This window comes from Populus nigra, chromosome 2 (assembly GCF_951802175.1).
Source record: "Populus nigra chromosome 2, ddPopNigr1.1, whole genome shotgun sequence".
Lineage (NCBI taxonomy): Eukaryota > Viridiplantae > Streptophyta > Magnoliopsida > Malpighiales > Salicaceae > Populus > Populus nigra.
Genome location: NC_084853.1, coordinates 42,612,907 through 42,638,468, shown reverse-complemented (window position 1 = coordinate 42,638,468; position 25,562 = coordinate 42,612,907). Strand labels below are relative to the sequence as shown.

Genomic DNA, 25,562 nt, shown 5'->3' with positions numbered 1-25,562 from the left:
ATAAGATAAATATCATAATACAAATAAAAATATCAATCATCCCCAAGAATTTCACTGTTAAGTATGTTATTTGTTTTATTTGGGTTTCCAAATAAATCAGAAACATCAAGATAAACATTAACATCAAGATAAACATTATGACCTTCAAAATCATCTTTATGAATAAAATTAGTCTTAACTACGTTTTGTTTCAGATAGGTTTGATATAGATCTGTAAAATATTTTGGCGTTTGACAAGTGCGAGATCAATAACCATGCATACCACACCTATGACATTTATTTTCAGGTTTATGAGAGTTCTTACCTTTTCTTGTTTGGGTTTATTATGATAGGTTGCCTCTTGTGATATGATAGGTTGCCTCTTGAAGGATTATCTTTTCTTATCTTCCATTTATTTTTTCTATATCTATACCCTCGGTTTTTTCTTGTCTTTTGGACAAAGGTTTCATTCACTTTAAGGAATGGTTTGGAACCTGTAGGATTTGATTGATGATTTTTCATCAAAAACTCATTATTTTATTTAGCCATAAGAAAACATGAAATTAATTACGAATACCTTTTGAAATTACATTTTCTATATTCTTGTTGCAGGATAATATTTGAGGCATGAAAGATAGATAATGTTTTCTCTAACATTTGGTTTTCTGTGGTATTTTTATCACATAATTTTAGCTATGAGGTAATTAAAAAAACAGAAATATATTCACTAACCAATTTAAAATCTTGCAACCTCAGATGCAACCAATTATAAGATGATGCTGATATCTTTCATTTATATTTTGTCATGAACAAGATGATATTTTATTATGATATATTCAACTTTTAATACTTTATGGAGATACTAGTTAATAAAAATCATTGTTTTTGCACGATCTTGCAAGGATGTGTTATTTTCTTCTTTAATGGTCTCTCCAAGATTAATAGCTTATAAATGAATCTCAACGTCAATAATCAATGACAAAAAGTTATTCCTAGATATATCAAGAGTAGTAAATTCAAGTTTTGTCAGATTTGATATTATCTACAAAACAAAAAGGAAACAACTTATTAAATAAAATAATGAATATAAAAGAAAAAAAATCAATCTTTTAAGATTTTTATTTTAGAAATACTAGTTCTTTAAGAACTGTATTTAATTTATTTAACTCTCCATAAACTTATAATACTATTTTTTCAAGAAATTTAAGTCTTGATGAATAAAAAATAAAGAAAAATTTTTCAAAATAAATTATACAGCCAAATATATTCCATAGAGGATGAATAATAATGAAAAGAAAAATTAAAATTGATACAAGTCAAACATGAGAGTTTATACATGTTAAAATTTCAATATAAATTAAATAAAGTGATTGTGTTGATAACAGGTTAAAAAATAAAAAGTAAATAAGAATATATATTCAGGATAAAACTTAAAATTGAAGTTTATATATATTTTTATATATTTTTTTAATACTTAGAATACAAGATAAATAGTTTATTTATATATAAAATAAAAAAATAATATTAAAGAATATTAAAAAATTCAAGTGTTATAAAAAATTAAAAAACTAAACAGAAAAATCATAAAATATAAGAAATTCTAAAATACATTCAGTATATATAAATATAAAATTTATAACATGACGCTAATTATTTTTATATTTTTTCTTTCAATCTCTGTCTCCTTCACCAAAAAACAGATTCTATCATCCCACTCCCTCGAACTATAATTTTATTTCAAGCCTTCACAATTTCTATCTCCTGTAACCAAACATCCCATTCCCTTTCCCTCCATCTGCAACCTCGAAAATAATAGGAAAATAAAAATCTAATTACTGTATTGAATTTGATCCACGCCTGCCTCCATCTTCTACACAACGCCTCGAATATTTGCCTCTTTCATTGCTATTTGGTCCTTTTCAATCCTGCATTTTTTTTCTTTACTTGATTCGCCGACACAATCATTATAATTATTATCAGGATTCTGATCTTCATAATTTCTAATTTTCTAGCGCTTCCTTTGATTTAATTTAATTTATTAATTTGATTTATTCATCAATGCCCAACCTAACGGAATTTGATTTGTGGTCTCTTCACCCAATTTTTTTGTGGAAATTACAGCAGTTTGCAGTTTTTTTTTAACTTCAAAGGGTTATGTTACCTGGGTTTGTTAATAGGGAAGTTTCCATTTTTGGAACAGATTCGCCTGAAAATCAGAATTTCCTAGTCTTTTTTTAATCTCCTTCTATTTTTGTATTTTGTACCTGTTGTTGTTGTTGTTGCTGGTGGTGGTGGTTTCAAGTGTTTAAAATTTGTTATTTCCGGAAGAAAGTTGGTCTGTTGGTTAGCTAGTTGTGGAATAAAGGGGTAATAGAGGAAGGAAAACGCTTGCTCTTGTTTTAGGATTGCATGGGAGAGCATGAAGGGTGGGCACAGCCACCAAGCGGGCTAATACCAAATGGCCTATTGCCCGAAGAAGCGGCCTCTGTGATCAGAGTGCTTGATCTGGACCGATGGTCAAAGGCCGAAGAGAGAACTGCTGAGCTTATTGTCTGCATTCAGCCTAACCAGCCCTCTGAAGAGCTTCGCAATGCTGTTGCAGATTACGTGCAGCGGCTTATTTTAAAGTGCTTTCCTTGCCAGGTGCATTGCCTATTTGTCTTGATGTGATGAAATCGATGTGTTGCTTACACTTATGGGGTATGTCTTGATGGGTTTTTAGATTTAGATCGTATAGTTATTGTTGTAGATTGTGTTGGTCCAGTACAAAGACATGGAGTAGTGCCCTATCCTCAAGTCAGGTTTGTTGATTTGGACTTTGGAGAGGTGATTCTGTGCGTCAAATTCATAAGTTAAGGTGTTGGTCAAAATTGTGTTCATGAAGACAATTGAAAGATGAGATTGTATGTGTTGATCAGCAACGGTATGCATGTAATAACATTTTGTGGATAAGAAGTTGAAGACAATAAAGGACCAGATTTTTTTTTTAATGACAAACTTAGGGGAATGGGCGTGTCTTAATTAGAAATAAATATGTACAGACCTAAGGTTGAGTCCAAAGACGCTGACAACTATGAATGATGCAGACTGGCTTTCTGGTAGTTCCTGAGTATTTTCTTAGTGAGAGTGATTTGGATTCATAATCTTATTTTTTTCGTTGCTGCAAAAAGTGTGCACCTTCAAGTTTTTCATATAATTATTTACACATGATTATTATGATCTACAGGTGTTCACCTTTGGGTCTGTACCACTTAAGACTTATTTACCTGATGGGGATATTGACTTAACAGCCTTCAGTAAGAATCCGAATTTGAAAGACACATGGGCTCATCAGGTTCGTGATATGCTGGAGAATGAGGAGAAGAATGAAAATGCTGAATTCCGAGTTAAGGAGGTTCAGTACATTCAAGCAGAGGTAGGTCCCTTTTAAATTCTTTAAATTCTTATTTTTGTACTTTCTGTTTATTCATCTTTTGTTCTCTCTGTTTCTTCAATTTATTTTAAACTTGCTTATTCAGCTGAGGGTGTGTTTATTTGTGTTTAGCTTGAATATATCTAGTTAGTGATGTTGATTTCAGAATTGTTGAAGCAGTGTAAGTCCATCTACAACTTTACTTCCACCACAGAGGACCTGTAATCTTTGTGGAATATTTCAAGGTTATGTGGTTTGTTTGACAAGTGGGTTGTTTGCTAGACATATGCATTCTGTCTTGCCTTTAATTCTGAGGCAATGGTGGAAACTGGAGCAAGCTTTTCAACACATTTTTAAATTTTGTTGAGTGTGGATTTATTTATTTTCATATTCAAATTTCTACATATTTCTTTTATCATTTTTGTATTTGTTTATTGAAGAAGATGGTTTTCCTGCTGGAATCTTTGTCTAATAATAGGTGTACCATAAAAATCTCAATAAAAGATTCCTTAATAAGTGATTATTGATGATAGATTTAACTTTCTTTTTTTGTTTGAATACATATATACAGGTGAAGATAATAAAGTGTCTAGTGGAAAACATTGTGGTAGATATTTCATTTAACCAACTTGGTGGAGTCTGCACCCTTTGTTTCCTTGAAGAGGTTAGTGCTTTATCCTGGAAATTGTCTACTCCTTTTGTCCAAATATTATGATCCTTTTTCCGGACACTTCTGCTTTCCCAAATTATTAGTCCGTTATTAGAAAATCACTAATCCTGACGTGCCCTATTCATTAAGCAACGTCAAGTTTGTGAAAACTAAACCAGAAAAGAGTCAGAAAGTGAAAGGTGATGGCATAACATACTGTACAACCATGTTATCTGCATTCCTTAAAGAACCTAAAAGTAAAACATTGAATTTAATTATGGGATAGGGGTGATTGCATTTTTCTCTTGGTAACTGCAAACCAGGATACTATTTTCTAATTTTGTCCCTGATTAATAGTTTTACTTCTGTAGGTTGATAATTTGATAAATCAAAACCATCTATTCAAGCGTAGCATCATATTGATAAAGGCCTGGTGTTACTATGAGAGCCGTATACTGGGTGCTCACCATGGATTGATCTCCACTTATGCTTTGGAGACCTTGGTTCTATATATATTTCATGTTTTCAACAATTCCTTTGCGGGTCCTCTTGAGGTGGCTTTTGGTACTTGGTCTCACTGTCTTGCTGCATTCCTCTCTTTTGTTTATCTAATTCTTTCCATGTCCAGGTCCTTTATCGTTTTCTTGAGTTCTTCAGTAAGTTTGATTGGAATAGTTTCTGTGTTAGCCTCTGGGGTCCTGTACCTATTAGTTCACTTCCAGATGTAACAGGTATGCATAACTGCTTGAAGGCTCCTTTTCCTTCTTCTGAATAAGTGACCCTTTGTTTCGTAAATATTTGTCAATCTACTGGAATGAACTGTTTTAGTGAAAATGTTATGCAGCGGAACCTCCTCGAAAGGATGGTGGAGAGTTACTACTTAGCAAATTATTTCTTGAGGCTTGTAGTGCAGTATATGCTGTTTTACCTGCTGGACAAGATAATCAAGGGCAACCCTTTTTGTCCAAACACTTCAATGTTATTGATCCTTTGCGTGTAAACAACAACCTGGGACGCAGTGTCAGTAAAGGTATACAAATAGAACTCTGCTATGCTGTTTGCCATCAAGTTAAATGTCATTTGAATACCTCTCCTTTTTTTGTTTTGAGTTGTGGATATGTTTTAATAACTCTCCTTTCCCTATTGAATTGTGGATATGTTTTACTGTGCATCTGCATTAAAATGCACTTTTTCTTTATTTTCATTCTTCTTAATGACAAGTTTTAGATAGCACTAAGAATCAGGACTCATCATCTTGTCTTTGATCTGCTGGCCTTACAATATCCTTTGAAGCATTATCCAACTATAATGCTTCCTTATTGATTGATCTATACGATACAAACTAACATTGCCTATTGCATTATTTTCTCTTTATACATATTTCTGCTGACAGTGGCTTGCAATTCGGCATGTAATCATGTAACTATGAACCATGCGAGAGACTTATACTATGGTTTAAAGTGATGATTGTAAATAAAGCTAAAAGGTGTGGGGAAAACATTGTTTCCCCCACACCCATTAGCACCATGGATTACAATAATAATCCACAATGTAGATTTTTTTTTTGTATTTTGACCCTTTTTTTTCCTTTGGTTATTGATTTTTTTTTTTAATTTAGTCCTTATATGATATGTATATGGGGGTTTAGAGTTGATAATTTATTTTAATTTGCTTTTGATATAATTATTCTAGTAAAAAAAAAATATTTCAGCATCGGGTTGGTATCAGAAAAATATCTTAGCATTGCGATATAATCTATTTTTTAAAAAGTTTAGTTAAATAAAAAATGATTTTAAAAAAAACTAGGTTAATAAACTTTATGGAGTTAATAATCCGGTTTGCGAGTTTGGCGAAGTAACCCTGGTTGCCCCAGTTTGCGGGTTTAGAAGGGTACTTTTTTTTTTCTAATTGAACTTGATTATGTGATGTCTATTTTTTTTTAATCATATAGTTAAAAAAAATATTTTAGAAAAAAAACATGTTATTAAATTTTAGAAAGTCCATGGGCCTGTTGACGAGTATGACTTTTTTTTTTTATTTCATCCTTTAATATTGGACAAATTGAGAATTAAGTTTCATAATTTATTTTGTTTTGTTTTCTATGAGGTTATCATAGTCTTAAAAAAAAAGTCGTAGTATTGGTTTAACGCTCGATTTTGCGATCTTTTATTTTTGTTATCATACAGTTAAATAAACAATGGTTTAGAAAAAAAAAAAAAACAAGCTATTAATCCTAATGGAGTCCAATACCCTGTTTGCGGGTTTGACGTGTTGACCTGGGTTATCCAATTCATGGGTTTAGTGGATTTACCCATCAAACCTGATATGTTTTTTTTAGTTTCTGTCCTTTAATTTTTCTAATTGTTTTTTTATTTCACTCTTATTCAATATTGGATTGGTTGAAAAATGAAATTCATGGTTTATTTTTTCTACTTTCTATAGGGTTATTGCGATCTCAAATAAGTTGATGCTCGATTTTGAAAGCATCTAATGTTATCATAAAATTTAACAAAAATAATATACAAAAACAACAAAGTTATTAAACCTATTGAAGTCCATAACCCAGGTCGTAGGGTGACCAAGGTCGATCTAATTTGGCATGATCTCAATATAAAAACAAATTGTTGTCTTAAAGTTTTTTAAAAAACTGTCATGTTTTTGCCGGTCATCCAAGTTGTCTTTGGACCCATTAAATTGAATAATTCACTTTAGATCAACTCTCACGCGGTTAAATTCAAAATTCAAGCTAGGCAAAGAGCAAGTTGGTAGGTTTTAAGATCGAATTGCTTGATTGGATTTAATGATACTGCCAAAAAAACTCTATACTCTTAGAGCAAGTTGGTAGGTTTTAAGATCGAATTGCTTGATTGGATTTAATGATACTGCCAAAAAAACTCTATACTCTTAATATTTCTTTTAAGTTTAGAAGAATAATTTGACCCGCAGCAGAGCACGGACAAATATGCTAGTTTGAAGCAAAACTGAATAGAAAAAGGATTGATATAGAAAGGTACCAAAATTAAATTTGTTTCTTTTTATATGTTCCTTGCAAAAAAAGTAACATCTGTATCTATGTTACTTTTCTACCTCTCTCCTTTTGGGTTTCAAATATATCCTAGTTCTTATTCTTAAAAAAATGGGGCAAAGGGTTCTTGGCGTGGTCAATTGTGTAAATATGTTTTTAGTCGTGATATGTATTTGTGTTTCTTTATTAGCTTTACCTATATACATGTATATATATTGTGGAAAATGTAATGCAGGTTAAGTGGTCTGGTTGGCGGGAATGATTGCAAATTGTAAGAGGTTTAGAGAATGTATACTGAACGAAGGAAAAAGATAACATAAGTGTGTATCCTTAAACTTTATGCGCGCGCATGGGCACTTATGTCCTCGGACACAATAGTATTTGATTGAAATGTAGACATGTAGATCAATGTTTTATCCTTCTTACTGATCTGTTAGCATTTAGTAACTTTTATCATGTAATACGACTCATTTTCCAGGTAACTTCTTTAGGATACGCGGTGCATTTGCATTTGGAGCTAAAAGGCTAGCTAGGTTACTTGATTGCCCCACAGAAGACCTATGTTTTGAAGTAAATCAGTTCTTTCTGAACACCTGGGAGAGACATGGTGGCGGCCATCGTCCTGATGCACCAAGGAATCGTTTGTTGCGGTTGAATTTGTCAAATCATGATCACTTGCATGTACCTGAGAATCTCGGGAACAATTCAAGCAGCAAACCTTTTGGTTGTGAAGCTCAAGTCGATGGGGCTCAAGGCGTGCACAGTGTTCCCTCCCAGCATGATAATTATTCCTTAGAAAGCACATGCAAAGGTAGTCAAGTTCCAACAGTTTCTCGTACTCAAAGCCAAAAGACTTATGCTAACACAAACAGCACAAGGACTACCTCTGATCAGAGTAGAGGGGAATCTACTTCCAATCAGAACATGCATATTGATAAAAGTCAGAGAAGTGCAAAACCTGACAACTTTATCACTGACTTTCAGGGAAGGTATCTTTTTGCGAGGACACGCTCTAGTCCCGAGCTTGCAGAGACATATGGTGAAATTTCTTCTCAAGGAAGGCATAATGAAGTCCAGGAAAGCAGAAAAGGCCAAGCCTCATCTGCGAGGCTGGATCGTAGCAGGTGGAAAAACCTGGAATCTGATAATTTGTCAAATCATGCTATTAGCTCATCATCTGTTAGGCATGCCATTTCCCGTCAAAGCCTTGATCCTGCTGCTGCTTCAAATAGGTACCGCAATGATTTGGGCTTGGGTGCCATGGGTGAAGAATTTGTTTCTGTCCTAGGGACACAGGGGTTGCAGCAGGAAGAGCAAGATCTTGTGAATGTGATGGCTTCATCTACTGGCCTGGGTTTCAATGGACAGGTTCATATTCCAATGAATATGGCACCCGGCCATGTATCTCTTCCAATTCCACCTTCTGTTCTAGCTTCATTGGGATATGGTCAGAGAAATATGGGTGGAATGGTGCCCACAAATATTCCCTTCATAGATACTCCTTGGGGTTCAAATATGCAATTTCCTGAAGGTTTGGTTTCTTCACCGTTAACCCATTATTTTCCTGGCATTGAATTGGCTTCAAACCAAGAAGAATCAATTGAACCTGGTAGTGAGAATTTTGCTCCCATGGAAATGAATGTCAGGGAGACTGATCATGATTTCTGGCATGAGCAGGAAAGGGGCTCCACTAGTGGGTTTGATCTTGATAATAGAAGCTTTGAGATGCATCAATCAGATGATCTGCAGCCTAGTTCATCCAGTTATAATTTTGTTTCATCATCTCGAAGAGGTGGTTCTGGTAACTCTTTGAGAGTTCACCAGAAGTTCACCAGAGAAACCCGAGGATCAGCTAGGGAAGAACTTACAGATGCTTTAACATATCAAGAAAACAGAGGTACTGAAGAATACTTGGACAATAGAAGTGCAAGTTCAAGGTCCTTTCCTACTGTGAGAAGTAAAACCTCATCCGAGAGTTCGTGGGAGGGATCATCAGCGAAGGTGTCAACGCCTGTGAAGGAAAGGAGGGGTAGGAAAATGGCTTCTTCTGCTTTGCAGTCTTTTGTTTATGGAAAAGGTCAGAGTGCCTCTGAACACTCTTCCAATCAGACAGATGATGGCAACAAAGATTGGAATACGCTATCAACAATGGGCCCTGAGCCTGAAAGAAGTGTAGGATCCCAGTCTGAATCTTCTGTTTCTTTGCATGTTTCAAGGCATCAAGTACCTGGATATGAATCAGCACAGCCTAGTGAATCGGAGTCATTGATACCCATAGCTCCAGTGCTACTAGGTCCTGGTTCACGGCAAAGATCTACCGATGATTCAGGGGCTGTTCCTTTAACATTTTATCCTACAGGGCCACCAGTTCCATTTGTTACAATGCTTCCACTGTACAGCTTCCCAGCTGAGACAGGAACTTCTGGTGCATCAACCGACCAATTTCGCAGCGAGGAGGGCCATGATAACAGTGACTCTGGTCAAAATCTTGAAACATCTGAGGGGCTTGATCAATCTGAGGTTATAAGGACTTCCAGTTCTTTGCGAATGGCTGCTTCTGTTGAGCCATTGGAGCACAAATCTGACATTCTTAATAGTGATTTTGGTAGCCACTTGCAAAACTTGCAGTTTGGGCGATTGTGCCAAAACACACGAAATCCTGCACCTGTGGTTTATCCTCCGCCTGTTATGGTGCCGCCTGTATACTTGCAGGGCTGTTTTCCATGGGATTGTCCTGGGAGACCTTTTTCAAACAACATGAATCTTTTTACTCAGCTTATGAGCTATGGGCCTCGTATTGTTCCAGGTGCTCCTCTACAGTCTGCATCTAACAGACCTGTTGGTGTATACCAGCATTATGTGGATGAGATGCCAAGATATCGTGGTGGTACTGGGACCTACTTGCCAAATCCTGTAAGATAGATTACTCAACCAGCTATATCTTGTGTTTTCCATGCTTTTCTTTCTTTCTATGTTCCTTTTTTTAATCAATAGTGCATTTGTCTTTGGAGAGAGGCAGAGATGCAACTGTCACTCAATTGACAATATTGTTTATCTAGTATGGTTGCATCAATGTCTTGCACTTCTCTTGCCCTATTTTCTAGAACCCTAGGCTCTTCATAGTTCTCCAGTTTGATAGTCTTTCCTAAGGTCCTCTCACTTGATCAACATATAGTTTTGTTTGCTTGGTGCATTTTAGTGGATTATCAATGTAACTGGGTACTGGTTGCATTTTTCCCAGAAATGATTTACTTTTATTCACTTGGATGTGGAAATTTGGTTTTTGATGGTTTACGTAATTTGATTGCATTGTCATATTCATTGGAATTATGCAAGCATGTTTTACACTTTAAATCTATAAATTTTCATGTTTAAGTTTGATTTACTGCAGAAGGTCTCTGTCCGAGACAGGCATGCTACAAATATGAGAAAGGGAAATTACAACTACAATAGAAGTGACCACCACAGTGATAGGGAAGGGAACTGGAATAACAATTCTAGAGCACGAGCTGCTGGGCGGCGCGGCAACAGTCTGAGAAGTCAAATTCAAGGCCAGACCAATTGGCAGCAGGTGAAAGCCGAGTTGAGAGAACATTGAGTTTGCATAGACATGATACATTCTCTTTGTACCAGTCTCAGAATGGCCCAATCCACACAAACTCCACTCAAAGCGGTTCCGCCAGTGTGGCATATGGTATGTATCCATTACCATCCTTGAATCCTGGTGGATTGTCATCAAATGGACCTACCATTTCATCTGTTGTCATGCTGTATCCATATGATCATAATACTGGCTATGGTTCTGCAGAACATCTTGGGTTTGGGTCTCCTGGACCGGTAGGTTTCTCGGGTGCAAACGAGACCTTGCGTTTAAATGAGAGGAGTCAATCAGGTGGGGGGTTTGGGGACCAAAGGTTTCATGGCAGCTTTGCTCAATGGCCATCACCAGATCAGCCTTCTTCGCCCCATGTCCAGAGGTAGTTACATTGTTTTTCTTGAAACAAGTAATAGAAATGCAGGATTTCTGAATAGTTGCGTACCCTAAAGACATATTGGTATAAGGTTGCAGTGCATTATAATTATAGTACAAGAGTTGGTTGTGTGATATGGATAGCAATCTAGTTCATATTATTAATTATTTTATGTGACGTAAGTAACTAATTTTAGGATTTGTTTTTTACGCAGCTAGTTATATTCATTAATTGTTAATTATTTATCTGGGATAGTTCTGTGATGCTATTGATTTATAATGTTAATAGGGGAATTTGACTTTATTTGCCAAATCAGTGGCCTGGCGGAATCAGGAATTATCAACTGAAGGATGAGGATTTCCCCCCTTGCATTTCCGAACCAGGGAGAGAATGATGGTGGGAGAAACTATAACGAGAGAACCTTCAACTGCGAAGTTTTTCGATTCTCACCTCATTGGCAAATGGTATTTCAGTTCGATCAATCTCATAATTTTCTCAAGGTCACACTTCTTCATGTCTTGTGCTTGTGTGTACACTAGAAATCATTTTCTAACCTGTCCTGCTTACAAGAATTAACAGATTGGCAGATAACAGGGATGCAGGCTCAGTGATTAGTTTTTTAAAAAATATATATATATTAGGGTTCAACACTTTGTAACTCCACTGATGTAGAAGCTCACAGGTTTAGAATCTAGAACTTTGATCATGTTCTAAAGTTGTGTTCGCATGATTTTCTTCCCCACAATGTATTAGGGAATTTGATTCATAAGCTTAGTGTACCAGCTAAATTTTACTAGTTTCCAAAAGTTGACAATGTAGCAATACCACCTCCGAAGATAGGTAAAAATGATTTCCATTGTTTCATTGCTAAAAATTCCTGATGCTATTAGGTTTCTTGGTGCTTGTTCGAGAAAGCTTTCCATTCATTCTATGGTTGAAACTATTGGGTTTCCACTGATCTATTGAGGGTTTTTTTTCTTTTCAGGATCTAAGTGAATACTAGCCTTGGTTCCCGTGCTTTGCTATGGGTCCGAGCTAGGAGCCTTGGTTCCTGTGCTTTGCTATGGGAACACTGGAAAAAAACCAATGATTAACAACAACAAAAAACTGAAGCAAAAAGATTCTAATACTCCTGATTCCAATGCATTTAATTTCTTGGATCTAATGTTACATTTGTAATTTAATTGTATATAAAAAACCAAAAATACCAATATACCCCTGCTTTATTAAATTGTTTTTTATTTCTAAGAGTATTTTTGTTATTTAAATGTTTATAAAAATACTGTATAGACAAAAATATCTTTACACAAATCAATAATGACACGTGGCCGGCCTGTGGAAATACCAAAATATTTCTAAATCAAAGGCAATCATTTTTTTTATACCTTGCATACCAAAACGTTGATTTTATACCTTTAAAATATTTCATTTCTCTTGTCAATTTTTGATGCGTATATAGGTCGTTATTATTTTCCTCTCCTCAACTTTTATTTTCTTCTCCTCAACTTTTAATTGTAATGGTATAAGCTATAATATATTAAGTCGTTTAGAAGTTGTTTATTTTTATATTTTAAAAATATTTATAAAAAATTAATTTATTTTATTTTTTATTTTAAATTATTTTTTTATGTTTTATGATTATTTTGATATACTGATATCAAAATTAATTTTTAAAAAATAAAAAAATATTTTAGGTGCAGTCTTCAATTGTCAATAAAAACTTAATCTCTCAATTTATTCTTATATTTTATATCATTCTCCAATTAATCTTTCAAGTATATATTTTCATGCAAACTAATGAAAATGAGAAAAACAGTCATGAGCGTCTCAAGTGCTAAAAACGACATTGAAAACTCACTTATACAGTGACACCATTAATTCAATTAGATCCTACTAGATTGGAGGCTGTGTTAGCATAAATTTCTTTCAATGTAAAAAAAAAACAGAGAGAAGATATAGCGATGCAAGTATTAAAAAGAAATATTAAGTAAATTTGATTAATTTAAATAATACAAATAAAAATATAACAATAAAAAAGGTATAAAAAATCTTAAGTCGTGCACATTCGAGTTAGCATATCAAATTTATGATCTAGTTGTGATACTGAAGTAACTCCGTTAAATAAAACTATAAAACTCAACTATCAAAAATTTCAATGTTGAAAGTCGAAAATAAAAAAATTATTAAAAAAAAAGATCGAAGTCAACTTTGATTAACCCGCTAACCTCGTAACCATGGATACAGGAACAAGATAAACCCAAAAAGGAACGAAAACCAATTCTCAATAAATTAAATGTTGAAGAATGAAATTGAAAAATAAATAAATAAATATAACCTAAAAGCTAAAGTCAACCTGTGTTAACTTTCAAAATTCGTGACCCTGATCATGAGCTCGAAACTAAGCTCATAAAAGATAAACTCTAAAAAATAATAAAGAAATATTCTAAATCAACAACATATTGATAGGTGAAGTTGAAAAGAAAAATGCAATGAAAAAAGATTCAAAACAAAAGAAATAACAATAAAAAAAATAAGGATTAAATTTGATATAAAAATAATTTGAAATCAAATATTAAGGGATAAAATTGAAAATAAAATTCAAATTAGGAAAATGATAAAAAGAAAAACAACAATAAAAATAACAAATATCAAATTTGATATAAAAAATAAATGAAACCAAATGATGAGGAACGAATTTGAAGTAAAAAATCAATTCAAAATGAATCAAAAAACAAAATAAATAGTAATAAAAAAATAATGATCAAATTGACTATAAAAAACAAATGAAATGATACATTTATGTTTTTATAAAAAGAAGAGAAAAGAGAAGATGAGAAGAAAAAGATTCATTGAAGCTCAACCATTATGCCGTCATATACACACGTAACACCACCAGAAATATCATAATAAGACACTTCTAATGTCGCCATGGAAGGCAACATTTAGTCGTTGGACAATACCTTATGCACCACCCACTTGTTAGCATGTGCGTCAACCACTTTTGCTTTTAAAATAATATTTATATTTATCATTTAGTTGTTGAACAACATCTCATACACCGTCCACTTGTTAAGATATGCCTCAAATTTATATTTATCAAAAGACCAAGTCACCCAAACAACTTGTTAATTATTAAAAAACCAATTTGAAAATACAAAAATATCAATAAATGCAAATTATTCCCGGCCAACTTTTAATTTTATTTTTTTTGTTTTTAAAAGTAATTTAATCTTCACATGATAATTCTAAATTATTAAAAAATCAATCAAATTATCTCCTATCAATCTCATAACAACTAATGTATCCCAAATAAAATATCATATTATCCTTAATAGAAACTTCAGTGATTTTTTTTAAGGGTAAAATGACAAATGTATTATTATGGTGAATGCTAAATAGTGAACTATGTCTAGAGAAATGTACTTTTTTACACAAATGACAATCGGGTGCCCTCGGTAGCTCTCACACATCCAAATCCAATGATTGTAATCATTTGTGTACTGAGTTAGTATGACACTCGTCCTCTATAGCACAATACCAATTTAATTTAAGGAGAGAAAAAAAAAACATTAATTTAATGAATAATATTTTTCCTATAAAGATCCTCCACAAGGATATTCCCGGGCAAAATAATCCAGTTCATTAGAGATACTGATCTACTTCGTGCGTAAGCCAGGAATATTCCTGAGGCCCATCTTCCCAAGGACGAGCTTGGGAATGGCTGGAGGAGTATCAAGTCCCATACTCCGGCTGAACTCATTAGCAAGCTCCACGAGCCTGTACTTGTCATTGCCCACTTTCTTTTGTGAATTGTAATAACCTAACCAGGCCTGGTATGCTGCCTGTTTGGAATTCATGTCCAACTGTGACAGTGCCCGTTCCACCTGTTCAGAATGTGTTTAATAAAGATTGGTTTAAAAAATTATGATTTATGTGCTTTCAATCCCATTAACGATGGAATTATCCATTTGGAAAAACAGTTGAGAGAACAAACTAGGTTACCTTTTTCTTCGTGTCTGGGTCTATTGAAGGCATTGGCGCTTTTGTTAATGGCAGATCCTTGACGGTAGATAAAAAGAACTCCTCCCAAGGTGCCAGCAACAAAATACCTTCCCCTTCTTTACCTTTACGCCCAGTTCTACCAAGTCGATGTATATACTGTTCTCTACTAGCTGGCAACCCCACCTGCATTTGAAATAAATGTAATTAAAATCCATGGAAGCAGAAAACGTTTGCAAACATGTAGTAGGAGATATAAGAGAATCTTAAACTTCACGAGGATGAAATGGAAAAAAGATGGAGATTCTCGGCAAAAATTGAGGAAGCAGTTAGAGAAGCTCAAATGGGCAGTATGTAAAGGTCAACTCGCTCAAACTCTTACTTTTATGCCAAATGCATAAAAAATTTCCAGTTTGCAAGAGGTCAAATGGGTATTGATAATATAGACACTACTGGAATGGAGCGAAAGGCCAACCCTTTTCCTTTGGTTCTAGAACAAAGACCGAAGTCCAATAAGTAACATGACATAGATATACCTGTATGACAAGGGTGACATCTGGATAATCAACTCCGCGTGCAGATACATCAGAAGTCACAAGTATAAGGCCCCTGGACTTCCGGAACTCATTGGAAACCCTGGTCCTGTATGTCTGAGCCTTTCTAGAATGGATCTCTCTAATATTCAAGTTCAATTCACCAAGAAGTCCAGCAACCAGTCCAGTCACCCTAGCAGTAGTACAAAAGACAATAACCTGCACAAACAAAGGGAGATTACATATACTGCATGGTAGTGGTCTATACAGAAAATATCAGTTAAAAAAAGGCAGTTTTTCTTAAAACAAGTAAACACATAAACAGGCTTGAGGACTGAAAGTATACCTTATAATCAGGGTCATCTGCAATATGATCTTTCAGAATGACATATAAAAGGGGAAATTGCTTGTCTAATGGAGCAATCACATGCATCTGTCTGACCTGAAATGATCCAACAATTTAAGAAAATGCTCGTATAAATAATCGTTATCGGATGAAAAATGCCACGAAGAAGCCTACCTTGGAATGTGTGTCTTCAGTTCCCTCTTCAACTGTATTGATGAACTCATGATCTCTTTTCAAAGCAGCATGACAGATTTGGCGAACCTTCATACAGAGCAACAACTTCAGAGTACATATTCAAATGACAAGATGAGTTAACAAGTGCCAAAGATAGAAAGAAAACCTCTTCAGGAACTGTGGCAGAAAACATGAGTGTTTGTCTTTGTTTTGGAATAGCTGCAATTATTTTCTCAATATCTTTACGAAATCCCATGTCTAACAACCGATCAGCTTCATCAAGTACAAGGACTTTCACACCCATCAGCCTCGTTGCAAATCCTGCAGTATTCTCAAGATGATCTTTGAGTCTTCCAGGTGTAGCAACAAGAATCTGTGAATTTTAAATGTGTGAATAGTATAACAAAATGCAAAAGTTCATTTTCTTGTGAAATTAAGCTGGAATATAATAATTGTTTCAGCCCACGTAAAGGATGATGAATCAACATCTAACTGGTCAGCTGGAATTTCCAAAGTGATATTGAGAGATTAACTAGATAAAATAAATTTAAATCATTATGGAACCAGCCCTTCACAACATATCAAACAGTGAGGAGAATTACAATATTTCTTTCTTTGACCTAGATAAATGTATGGGGAGGGCTGTAACATAACAGGGCAGCCATTTAAATAAGTGATAAACTTACCTGGCAAGGGTTTGCTTGCAGATTTCTTTGCTCTGAAGCAATTCTCACCCCTCCTATCACAACTTGAACACCAATTGATGGGTGATATTTCAACAGAGTATTTGCTTCCGTGGCAGCTTGGGTTGCAAGCTCCCTTGTCGGGCATATGACAAGAACAATAATCGGGGGACGTTTTTGGTCACGATCAAGAGGAGGAGATTTTACAACAACTTCAATTGATGGAAGCTGGAAAAAAGAAGTTCATAAAATAGTCTCAAAAAATCTCAGGATCTCAGATTCATAAGAAAACCACAATGCTTATATCCACTATTGTAGAAAAACATAGATATAAAACCCAGAAAAATAGGCTATAACAAAGTCTTATTCCCAGTCATACACTTACCAATGTACGTGGAGTTGGAAAGAAAAAGAACAAGAAATCCTCAATTTAAAATAGGGTTTAGTAGACAGTCCCCATTTTGCTATTCAAAATAAAATATCTTACCAAAAATGCCACAGTTTTTCCAGTGCCTGTTTTAGCCTTGGCCAGAACATCCTTACCTAGAAACAAGATATGCAAGAGTTATAATCGCATGGACAAGGGTGCCAACATTAGTCACATTGGTGGTGAATTCAGGATTAACTATTATACTAGGACATTTAACTCCTTAGCAGTAAAAGGATACACATTGGAAGTTGGAACGAGTGAATAGAGAATATGAAGCTTCAGAAAAAGCAGCCTGAGAACATTCCTTATAGAAATTAATCTGAAGTAAAAGCGAGTAAAGAATTATCTTAACACTAATTCCTCATTGCACCAGGCAGCTTCACAGCAAACTTAGTATAACTACAATCTAGTGTCGGTACCACACCTGTGCGACATCTGTTCTCCAACATATCAAATAGCATGAGCCATGAGTAAACAAGACTAGACCATTTTGAAAAAATAAGCAAACAAACCTTTGACTATAACAGGAAGTGTTGCCGCCTGGACCACAGTCATGTTCTCGTATCCAGCATCCTTGATTCCTTTTAATGACAATGGAGAAATTGAACATTGATCAAATCTGCAACCATTTTACATAATATTGGATTAGATGTCTACAAGATCCTACATGCGTTAAAAATAAATAAAACTCCAACAGACCCGATTTAATCAATTCAATACATGTCAAATTTATGACTATAAAATCAATTCAGTCCCTTTAACGCACCTAGTCTCGCTCATAAAAGAATCAGAACTCGAAGACAAACTTGGCCTATCTTTCATATCAAATTCCTTCTTCAAACCAGTAGAAGACAGTGCATTTTTTTCAAAAATCCCATTACCATTATCTCCGTCGTCGTCGTCGTCACTCTCTTCCTCGGTAACCAAACCCCCAAGATTACGCATTAACCCCTTTCTCTCGTCCTCACCATCGTCCACCTCATCATCATCATCAATAAAACCCTTTTCACCTTTTACTCCTTTACCATCTCTTTTAAGCCATAAATCCCTCTCTCCCTGTCCTCTCTTCTCATTCTGTAAACCCAAAGTTCCACGGTTCTTTCTCGGCGGACCAAACGTCGACTCAGTTCTCCTTCGAGTTGGCTCACCAAACTCGTCTGAGTCACTCTCCCTTCTCCTCTTCATTGAAAACCCCTCTCTACCTCCACCTCTATTGCTACCGCTATCTCTATCTCTACCAGGGCCCCTCTTACTTCTGTTACGACGACCCATATCAGAATCTGACTCGTCTCCGCTAGTGACTCGGCCACGGAACGAGTTGGCCCTCAAGTCACTAACCCAATCACTGAGTTCGGCCTCGTCTTCAACTAAACTCTTGGAAGTCCTAACCTCTCCTCTCTCTCGTTCAGCACCAGTGCGGCGGGTGAATTCGGGTCTCGACCCGGTTGGTCCAGGTCGAAATGAACGGGTGGAGAACCGAGAAGAAAACCCTGGGCACCTGAGCTTAAAAGGGAAGACCCGAGAGAAAATGGGGATGGACCGACGGGTATTTATGGAGAGTCCGACATTCATGAGAGGGAAACGGGTTACGGGAGGAGATGGGTTAAGGAGACGGAGTGGTGGAAGGAATTTAATGGACATTGGGATTGCCTGGATTTGCTAGCTTCCGGTTTTGGAAGCCGGAGAATAAATGGACTGGGGTTTAAGGTTTTTATGGTTTTCAAAGAGAGGGTGCTGTTGTTGGGATAGGGTTTAAGGTAGTGGAAGGATAATAAATGCCACGGTGTGATTTTCGGGTGATCTAAACGCATCGTTTTGATTCGTAGGATATTTTCATGTCTTAATTATAACTCACTTCCTGTAGTTCATTGAATAATTAACCAGTCTCTATATCACCTCAATTCTCTCTCTCTCTCAAATACATCTTCTTTTCTAATCAAATTATTTACTTTAGATCATGTAAAATTAATCAAGATATATGTAAATATATCTGAATATTTATATTAAATTAAAATAAAAATTATTTCAATAACAATCATATAATATGTACTCTAATAATAAAAGTTTGAGATAAAAAAAAATTATTTTAAATTTAAGCATTATAGTTACTAATATGATAGTCACTAGTGACTTACATAGTCGTTAATTTTGAGAACTCATAGAATTAGTTATCGCAACAACACTGTTTTTCAAGAAGAGAAAACAAAACAAAATAGAAAAGATCATAAAATTGAGTGGATTACTAAAATAAAATAATATATATATATATATAAATTTTAAATTTTTAAAAAATAAAAATTGGAAGCCGTATCTTCCACTCTGTAGGAATTGATTCAACATCGTCTTGGCGTCCATAAGAAGGAGGAGAAGGCGAGCAAAAGAAGGGTGAGAAGTTGGAATATCGGAAAGTGCCTCTTGGGAAATCAGATTCAACATGCTTAAGATGGATTTGGGCTTTTTACAACCAATAATGGACTGACCGATAGAGATAGATATCAGTTTAATGAAAGAGGAAAAGAAGCTAGAAAACAGAGAGTGCAAGCCAGCTGAGTGATAAGTAGAGGTAGTCTTGTTATTAATGGAGATGCTGTGCTTCATACCTGATCATCCTTGTTATTCATGGATGTTTTAGAACAGAAGATCATAAAAAACCCAGTTGTAAATCTTATTATTATTATTATTATTATTATTTTACATATTAGTTTCAACTAGTATATGTTTGGATGTTCTTGTTGTATATGTAATTAATTAACACGTCATCAATGTATCGATCGCGACAACGAACTATGGAATCGTAATTACATTCAATTTTTTATCGTTTTTTTTTCATTTGTCGTAACATAAATTGTCTTCATTGGTTTTGGTGTTATCTCTGCTTTATAAATTGTCTTTTCTACTCTACACTGTTGAAATAATTGTTAATATAATACTTTTACATGTTTCTTTAACTGTACATGATTGCACTGTACATGAAATATGCTAAAAGAGTTGGGATAGGTTTCACGGTTCGTAAGATGCTCCCCAGCTTCTTCTTCTTTTTGTATTTTTTTAATTCAGTCCTTGATTTTTTTATTGAATTATTTTGTGGTGCAATTCTATAATTTAAAGTTTTAAATTGTAGTGCAAGACAAAGTCAAGAAAGAAAAATCCATAATATAAAACATGGAGAAATGGCTAGCCAGTCTTGGATTTTTTTAAAATCTTATTTTGGTCAAAAAAATTATTTTTTTTATTATTAACCCATGAGTTTGAGAAAAAAAAATTAATGGAAATTGATGAAATAGAAAAAGCAAATCATTGATTGACCGCATTACAACTACCAACAAAATTATTATTTTTGTCAATAAAGATGAAAGTTTCATTAAGGTGTTTTTCCCTCGATCTTCTAAAGAAAAAAAAATCAAGGTTGAGAGATGACTTTATATTAAGATTAATTTTGTGTTTTTAGACAAATTTATAAGTGTTTTGAGTTGATATAATAATTTATTAGTATTATAATGATATTTATTATGTATTTTAAATGAAAATGTTGAAAATTAATATTTTGGTTAAAAAAACCAATTTGATTCTCCAACAACCTCTCTTATGGTCAAAACTAGATGAATAAACGACATATCAGCAACATTTACTTGAGGTAGTGTGCTAGAAAATTATATAAATTATATATTGGAATCAACTTAAATTTTTAGTTTGAAAATGTTATTCATATATATATATTCAAATACGAAGATTCATCGAATCAGAGAAAATCCTATCCATTTCCATATCTAAATTAATAAAATATTAGTTATTACTGGGGTCCATTTATGTGAAGATAAAAGTGTTAAAAAACCATTTCAACCCAATAATCTAAGCTACAGGTGATGTTCAATATAAAATTTATTTTATTCTCTAACATCTCCCTCAAGTGAAAGTTATTTGGGCTTGAAACTTGAATATGCTCACACTACTTTGTACTTAATTTTTTATCACATACATGAGGATTGTGAGATTCAAACTCGTGACCGTTTGGTCATTAAGACTCTTATAACACGTCGAAAAATTATTTTAACCCAATAACTTAAATTGTTAGGCGATGTCTCAAGATATTATTTATATTATTGTCTAATATACTTTTTCAAATGAAAGCTTTTTGGACTTAAAATTTGCACGCTCACAGTATCTTGTATTTAATTTTTATCAAATAAATAGGAATGATTAGATTCGAATTTGTGACTATTTGGTCATCAAAACTCTGATATCATATCAAATAATTAATTAAACTCAATAACTTAAATTTTTAAATAAAATTTAGATTATTCTTGAAAAAAAAATTATTTCACGCTTTCAGTTTTATTAGATAAAGGAAGATGACTTTCAGGGAAGTGGAAACGATTACCATCTTTGTTTGATAAACACTACCGTCAAATTCCAAGTAGACAAAATGTTTTTGATGAGGAAATTTTCCAAGTCGAGCCTCGATATGGCTCCAAAGGTCAAAGATGGCAAACACTCGCGGGAATTTGGAAACCGCCATTGCTTTTCTCAGACCCCAAATCCCAATGACATTAACGGCCACGCGAAAGCCACGCTCTGCCGCTACATTTTTGACACGTGTGTGGTCGACAGCCGAGTGCGACATTCCGCGCTGACATAATGTCAGGATTGTATGCGATTGATTCATCAAATCTTCACGATTGGTTGATTTGTACAAGGAAACAAAAGCTGTCGTTTGTTTATTGGTTTCTTTGTGATTGATTAATTTTGGAATTTCCTATTTCAAGCTAATAGCAATGATTTGTTCACTTTATTTTATTTAGTAAATTAAGTTGATGGTTGAATATGTATTAAAAATTCCTTAGCCAATGTCCTTGAATCTGATTACGTGTCAATGCATGCTTGGCTCGTGACGGCTCACGAGCCAGCTTTCAAATGTCACGTAAAATTCATTGTTCACGGTAGTTCTGGTATTTTTCATCCTGGCCATCCACTGGTGCGAATAATTGTATTTTCAAAATATTGTATGGGTTACATCGAAATATTACCTCTTACCCGATCACCTATTAACTGAGAAAAACTAAAAACTACAGAATTTTATCGTAGCCTACTCACAATTTATTATGAACAATGTTATTCAATAAATTATATGTTTTTTTTAATTTAATCCTTTCATATAATGTTTATAATATTTTATGTATTGATGTTTTCTTCTCTGTACATATTCTTGAGAATTCAAAGTATTTGATAAAATTTCATAATTAAATTAGAGACCATGTTTATAAAATCAGTTAAAGGACAAAAGACTAGAATAAAAAACACAAACAATAATAGAGTTTTTTCCATTTTTGCACTAAAAAACATCATTTTCATCAAAAAAAATCTTCATTTATATATCTATGGTCCCTAGAATTTTAGACTTCTGCGATTGTATTTTAAACTTCATTTTTTTTTAACAATTTTGTCCATGGGTGTTAAGAAATGAAAGAGAAAATTACTAAAAATATAAAAAATAATAGAGAAAATGGTTAGCTGTCCATGTTCCAAATAAAATAATATCGGTGTCAATAAGTTTTTCTTGGTAAGAAAAATGTTATTAAGATGTTTATGAACTTTCATCACTCTAGAAAAGTAGATTGGGCATATGAATATTTTTTATTAATATGATTTTTAGGTTTTTTTTATTAATTTAAAGTGTTTGGGCTGGAGATAGATTTATTGAAGTGATTAAAATATTTATTTTGTGTTTTATATGAAAATATAATTGAAAATAAGTTTTTAGTATCTACAACTCGGACACTTTTAACTTTCAGATCACTTGTGATGGTCACAAACTTTACTAGTAAAGAACAAGTTATTTGTATATAATTTTTTAATAGGTTAGACGTGTTATTCATCCTAATAAATAAAATAAAGAGAATAAAGGCCAGGCGCATGAGGTTTGGCTTGTAGCCGATGCTTGCCTGACAAATTTTTTATTAGGCTAGGTACTGTATGAAAATGTGGTGTAAATTATATTTTTTAAAAATTTATATTTTTATTAAAAAATAATTTTTTTATTATATTTTAGATCATTTTAATTATTAATCTCAAAATTAATTTTTTTAAAAAATATATAAAAAATCATTTTAATCCATTTCATCGTGAAAAACATCATTTTTTAAATTAAAACTTGCTTTAGAAATCATTATAAGCTTTTATTTTAAGAAATAGCCCTTCTCATTTAAAAAACAAGTTTTCATTAAAAGAATTAAGAAATACATCAACAAAAAATAGCGTCTTGATTGGAGAGATATATTTTTCCTACCTATTTCAATTTTTATGAACCTTTGTTTTAATTTCCGTTGCCTTTTATTAAAAAAAAATGGCACTGCTAAAATATATGTTTTTATTCAAACTTAAAAAAATATGAATAAGATAAGAATAATTAGTGTGAAAAATGTTTTTCTATATAATTTAAGTAGTTGTATTCCATGCAAATATTTATTTTAATTGTAAAAAAAATTAAATAAAACAAAATTTGAAAAACCTGCTCACATAATTGCTCTAGAAAATAACGAGCACAAAGAAATTAAATTCACTCTCGATGGCATTTTTACATGAATAATAATATTTATAAGATTTTCATTCTTATTATTCAACTTTATTCTTTTTCAATTTCATAATTGCATGTTATGTTCAATAATATTTTATGTGTTGAGATTTTCTTTAACTTACATATTTTTGTGAATTCAAAGTGTTTGACCTGCCATAACGTGATGGGTAGCCTCCATTTGTTAGCGTGTGCAACACCCGTGCTAGCCAATTTGCACTGTCTATTTACCTTAGCCCATCATAGGTTTTCACTTTTTATTCCAGTCTTTTAATACTTAATTATTTTATATCAACATAGTTTTATTTTATCTTATTAAATCGAGTATTAAAAAAACTCTAGAATATTTTTAATAGCATTGCAAGAACCTCAAATTCAGGCAATCAAAATAAAATACTAAATTAAATCCCAACAAAATTCAAAGTGAAAGAATAAAATTAAAAAAAAATTTATAACATAAAGGGCACTTGTTTAATTTTCAATTTCGTTTGCCGAATCTCTAATTTTTTTATATCAATGAAAATAAATTTAATTTTCTCAAACCAAGCACTGAATATCCCCTCAACACCACATGATCGCTGCACGGAAGCATAAAAGTAAATCTCAAAGACCAATCCCATACTAATGGAATGTCAAAATGACCAAATAGAACAAAAAAAAAATAGAGAGATCAAAATGAAAAAAAAATCAGGAAATAAATCACAAAAACCAATCCAAAATTAAAATCAATGTTAAAGAATCAAATAAAAAATATAAAAAAAAATCAAGAACAACAAAAAAGCTTTCACTGTGAGAATCCATATTAAAAACTTTAATAGGCTACCATAAATTACCGATGCCTCTTAATTTTTTTAATTATTTATAGAAATTAGTTTTATGGAGCTTTTGATAATTATTTTCTTAAGAATGTTAAACTCAACTTCTTTAAGAATATTCAACTTAATTTCTATAATCTAAATAATACATTTGCAGACATATATTGTAAAAAAAAAAAAAAACTATTTTTGAAGTAGGTTTTAGTATCCATTGATGCCCAAGTCATTCTAAAAATATTCCTATTATCTAATAAAAAAAAGCTAATGATGGCAGAAACCACGGCAGTAACCACCTTATCTTTCAGGTGGATCTTTGCTGCTTCTTTTTTTAACCACCGGAATCAATAATTCCGAGAAAAGCTGTTACAGGATCCAATAAAAAAGTTGGCATTGTCACAATTCTGGGCAGTGGTGGTCCTGGTGATTTGAAGAAGCATGATATCCAGACGATCTCATTCAAGATCAAAAGGATTGGCTCGATGGGCAATAAGATTTCCAGAGATGGACCACACGCTGATGATAGTTGGACCCCAATAGGTAAATTCTGATAATGATAATGGTTATGCTAGCCATGGTGGTAATGTTATGGTCTGGAATAAGAGTAAAACAACAAGCAACAACTTGGTTTTTGCATTACAGTATTCTTGTCATTTTCTCCTGAAGCTAATAAATTATGAACTCCAGACCGCAAATTTTCTTTCGTCCTTCAGCACCTTGACAGGTTATGCGCGTCATGGCCTGATTGAGAAAGCTGGCTTCAGCAGTACCGACCTGTGAAGCTGTCATGGCGAGCTTTACTCCCAGCAGCAATCGGGGTTACTGGACCTTTTGTTTGCAAGTTCAAATGGCAATAAAATGCCTGTCCTTTAGAGCAGCAGGCACTGCAGATTTAATGTCTTTCTTCTTCTTCTGGAATTTAGTTTTTTTTTTTTTTGAAATTTCCACTAATTCTGCAAAACATCACATTCAATTGCTTGG

The 25,562-nt window shown here is 33.4% G+C and overlaps 1 protein-coding gene and 1 pseudogene across 1 annotated transcript; one reads left to right on the top strand and one right to left on the bottom strand.

The window, feature by feature from the left end:
* Positions 1-1,627: 1,627 nt before the first annotated feature.
* LOC133682995 (uncharacterized) lies at positions 1,628-11,046 on the top strand (annotated as a pseudogene).
* Positions 11,047-14,446: 3,400 nt separating this feature from the next.
* LOC133682762 (DEAD-box ATP-dependent RNA helicase 31-like) lies at positions 14,447-18,965 on the bottom strand. Its single transcript, XM_062106275.1, has 10 exons — positions 17,968-18,965; positions 17,714-17,820; positions 17,259-17,314; positions 16,775-16,999; positions 16,255-16,461; positions 16,089-16,175; positions 15,915-16,010; positions 15,572-15,787; positions 15,039-15,221; positions 14,447-14,920 (listed from the first exon to the last, which is right to left on the bottom strand). The coding sequence occupies exons 1-10, from the start codon at positions 18,840-18,842 to the stop codon at positions 14,693-14,695; spliced, it is 2,280 nt and encodes a 759-aa protein (XP_061962259.1). The 5' UTR covers positions 18,843-18,965; the 3' UTR covers positions 14,447-14,692.
* Between the last annotated feature and the right edge of the window lie 6,597 nt (positions 18,966-25,562).

Excerpts from the sequence above, each read along its gene's own strand:
- LOC133682762 (XM_062106275.1), bottom strand. The coding sequence starts at position 18,842 with ATGTCCATTAAATTCCTTCCACCACTCCGTCTCCTTAACCCATCTCCT. Across the intron at positions 17,000-17,258 it reads GAAAAACTGTGGCATTTTTG|CTTCCATCAATTGAAGTTGT; the intron begins GTAAGATATTTT and ends TCTTTTTTCCAG. Across the intron at positions 14,921-15,038 it reads ACCCAGACACGAAGAAAAAG|GTGGAACGGGCACTGTCACA; the intron begins GTAACCTAGTTT and ends CATTCTGAACAG.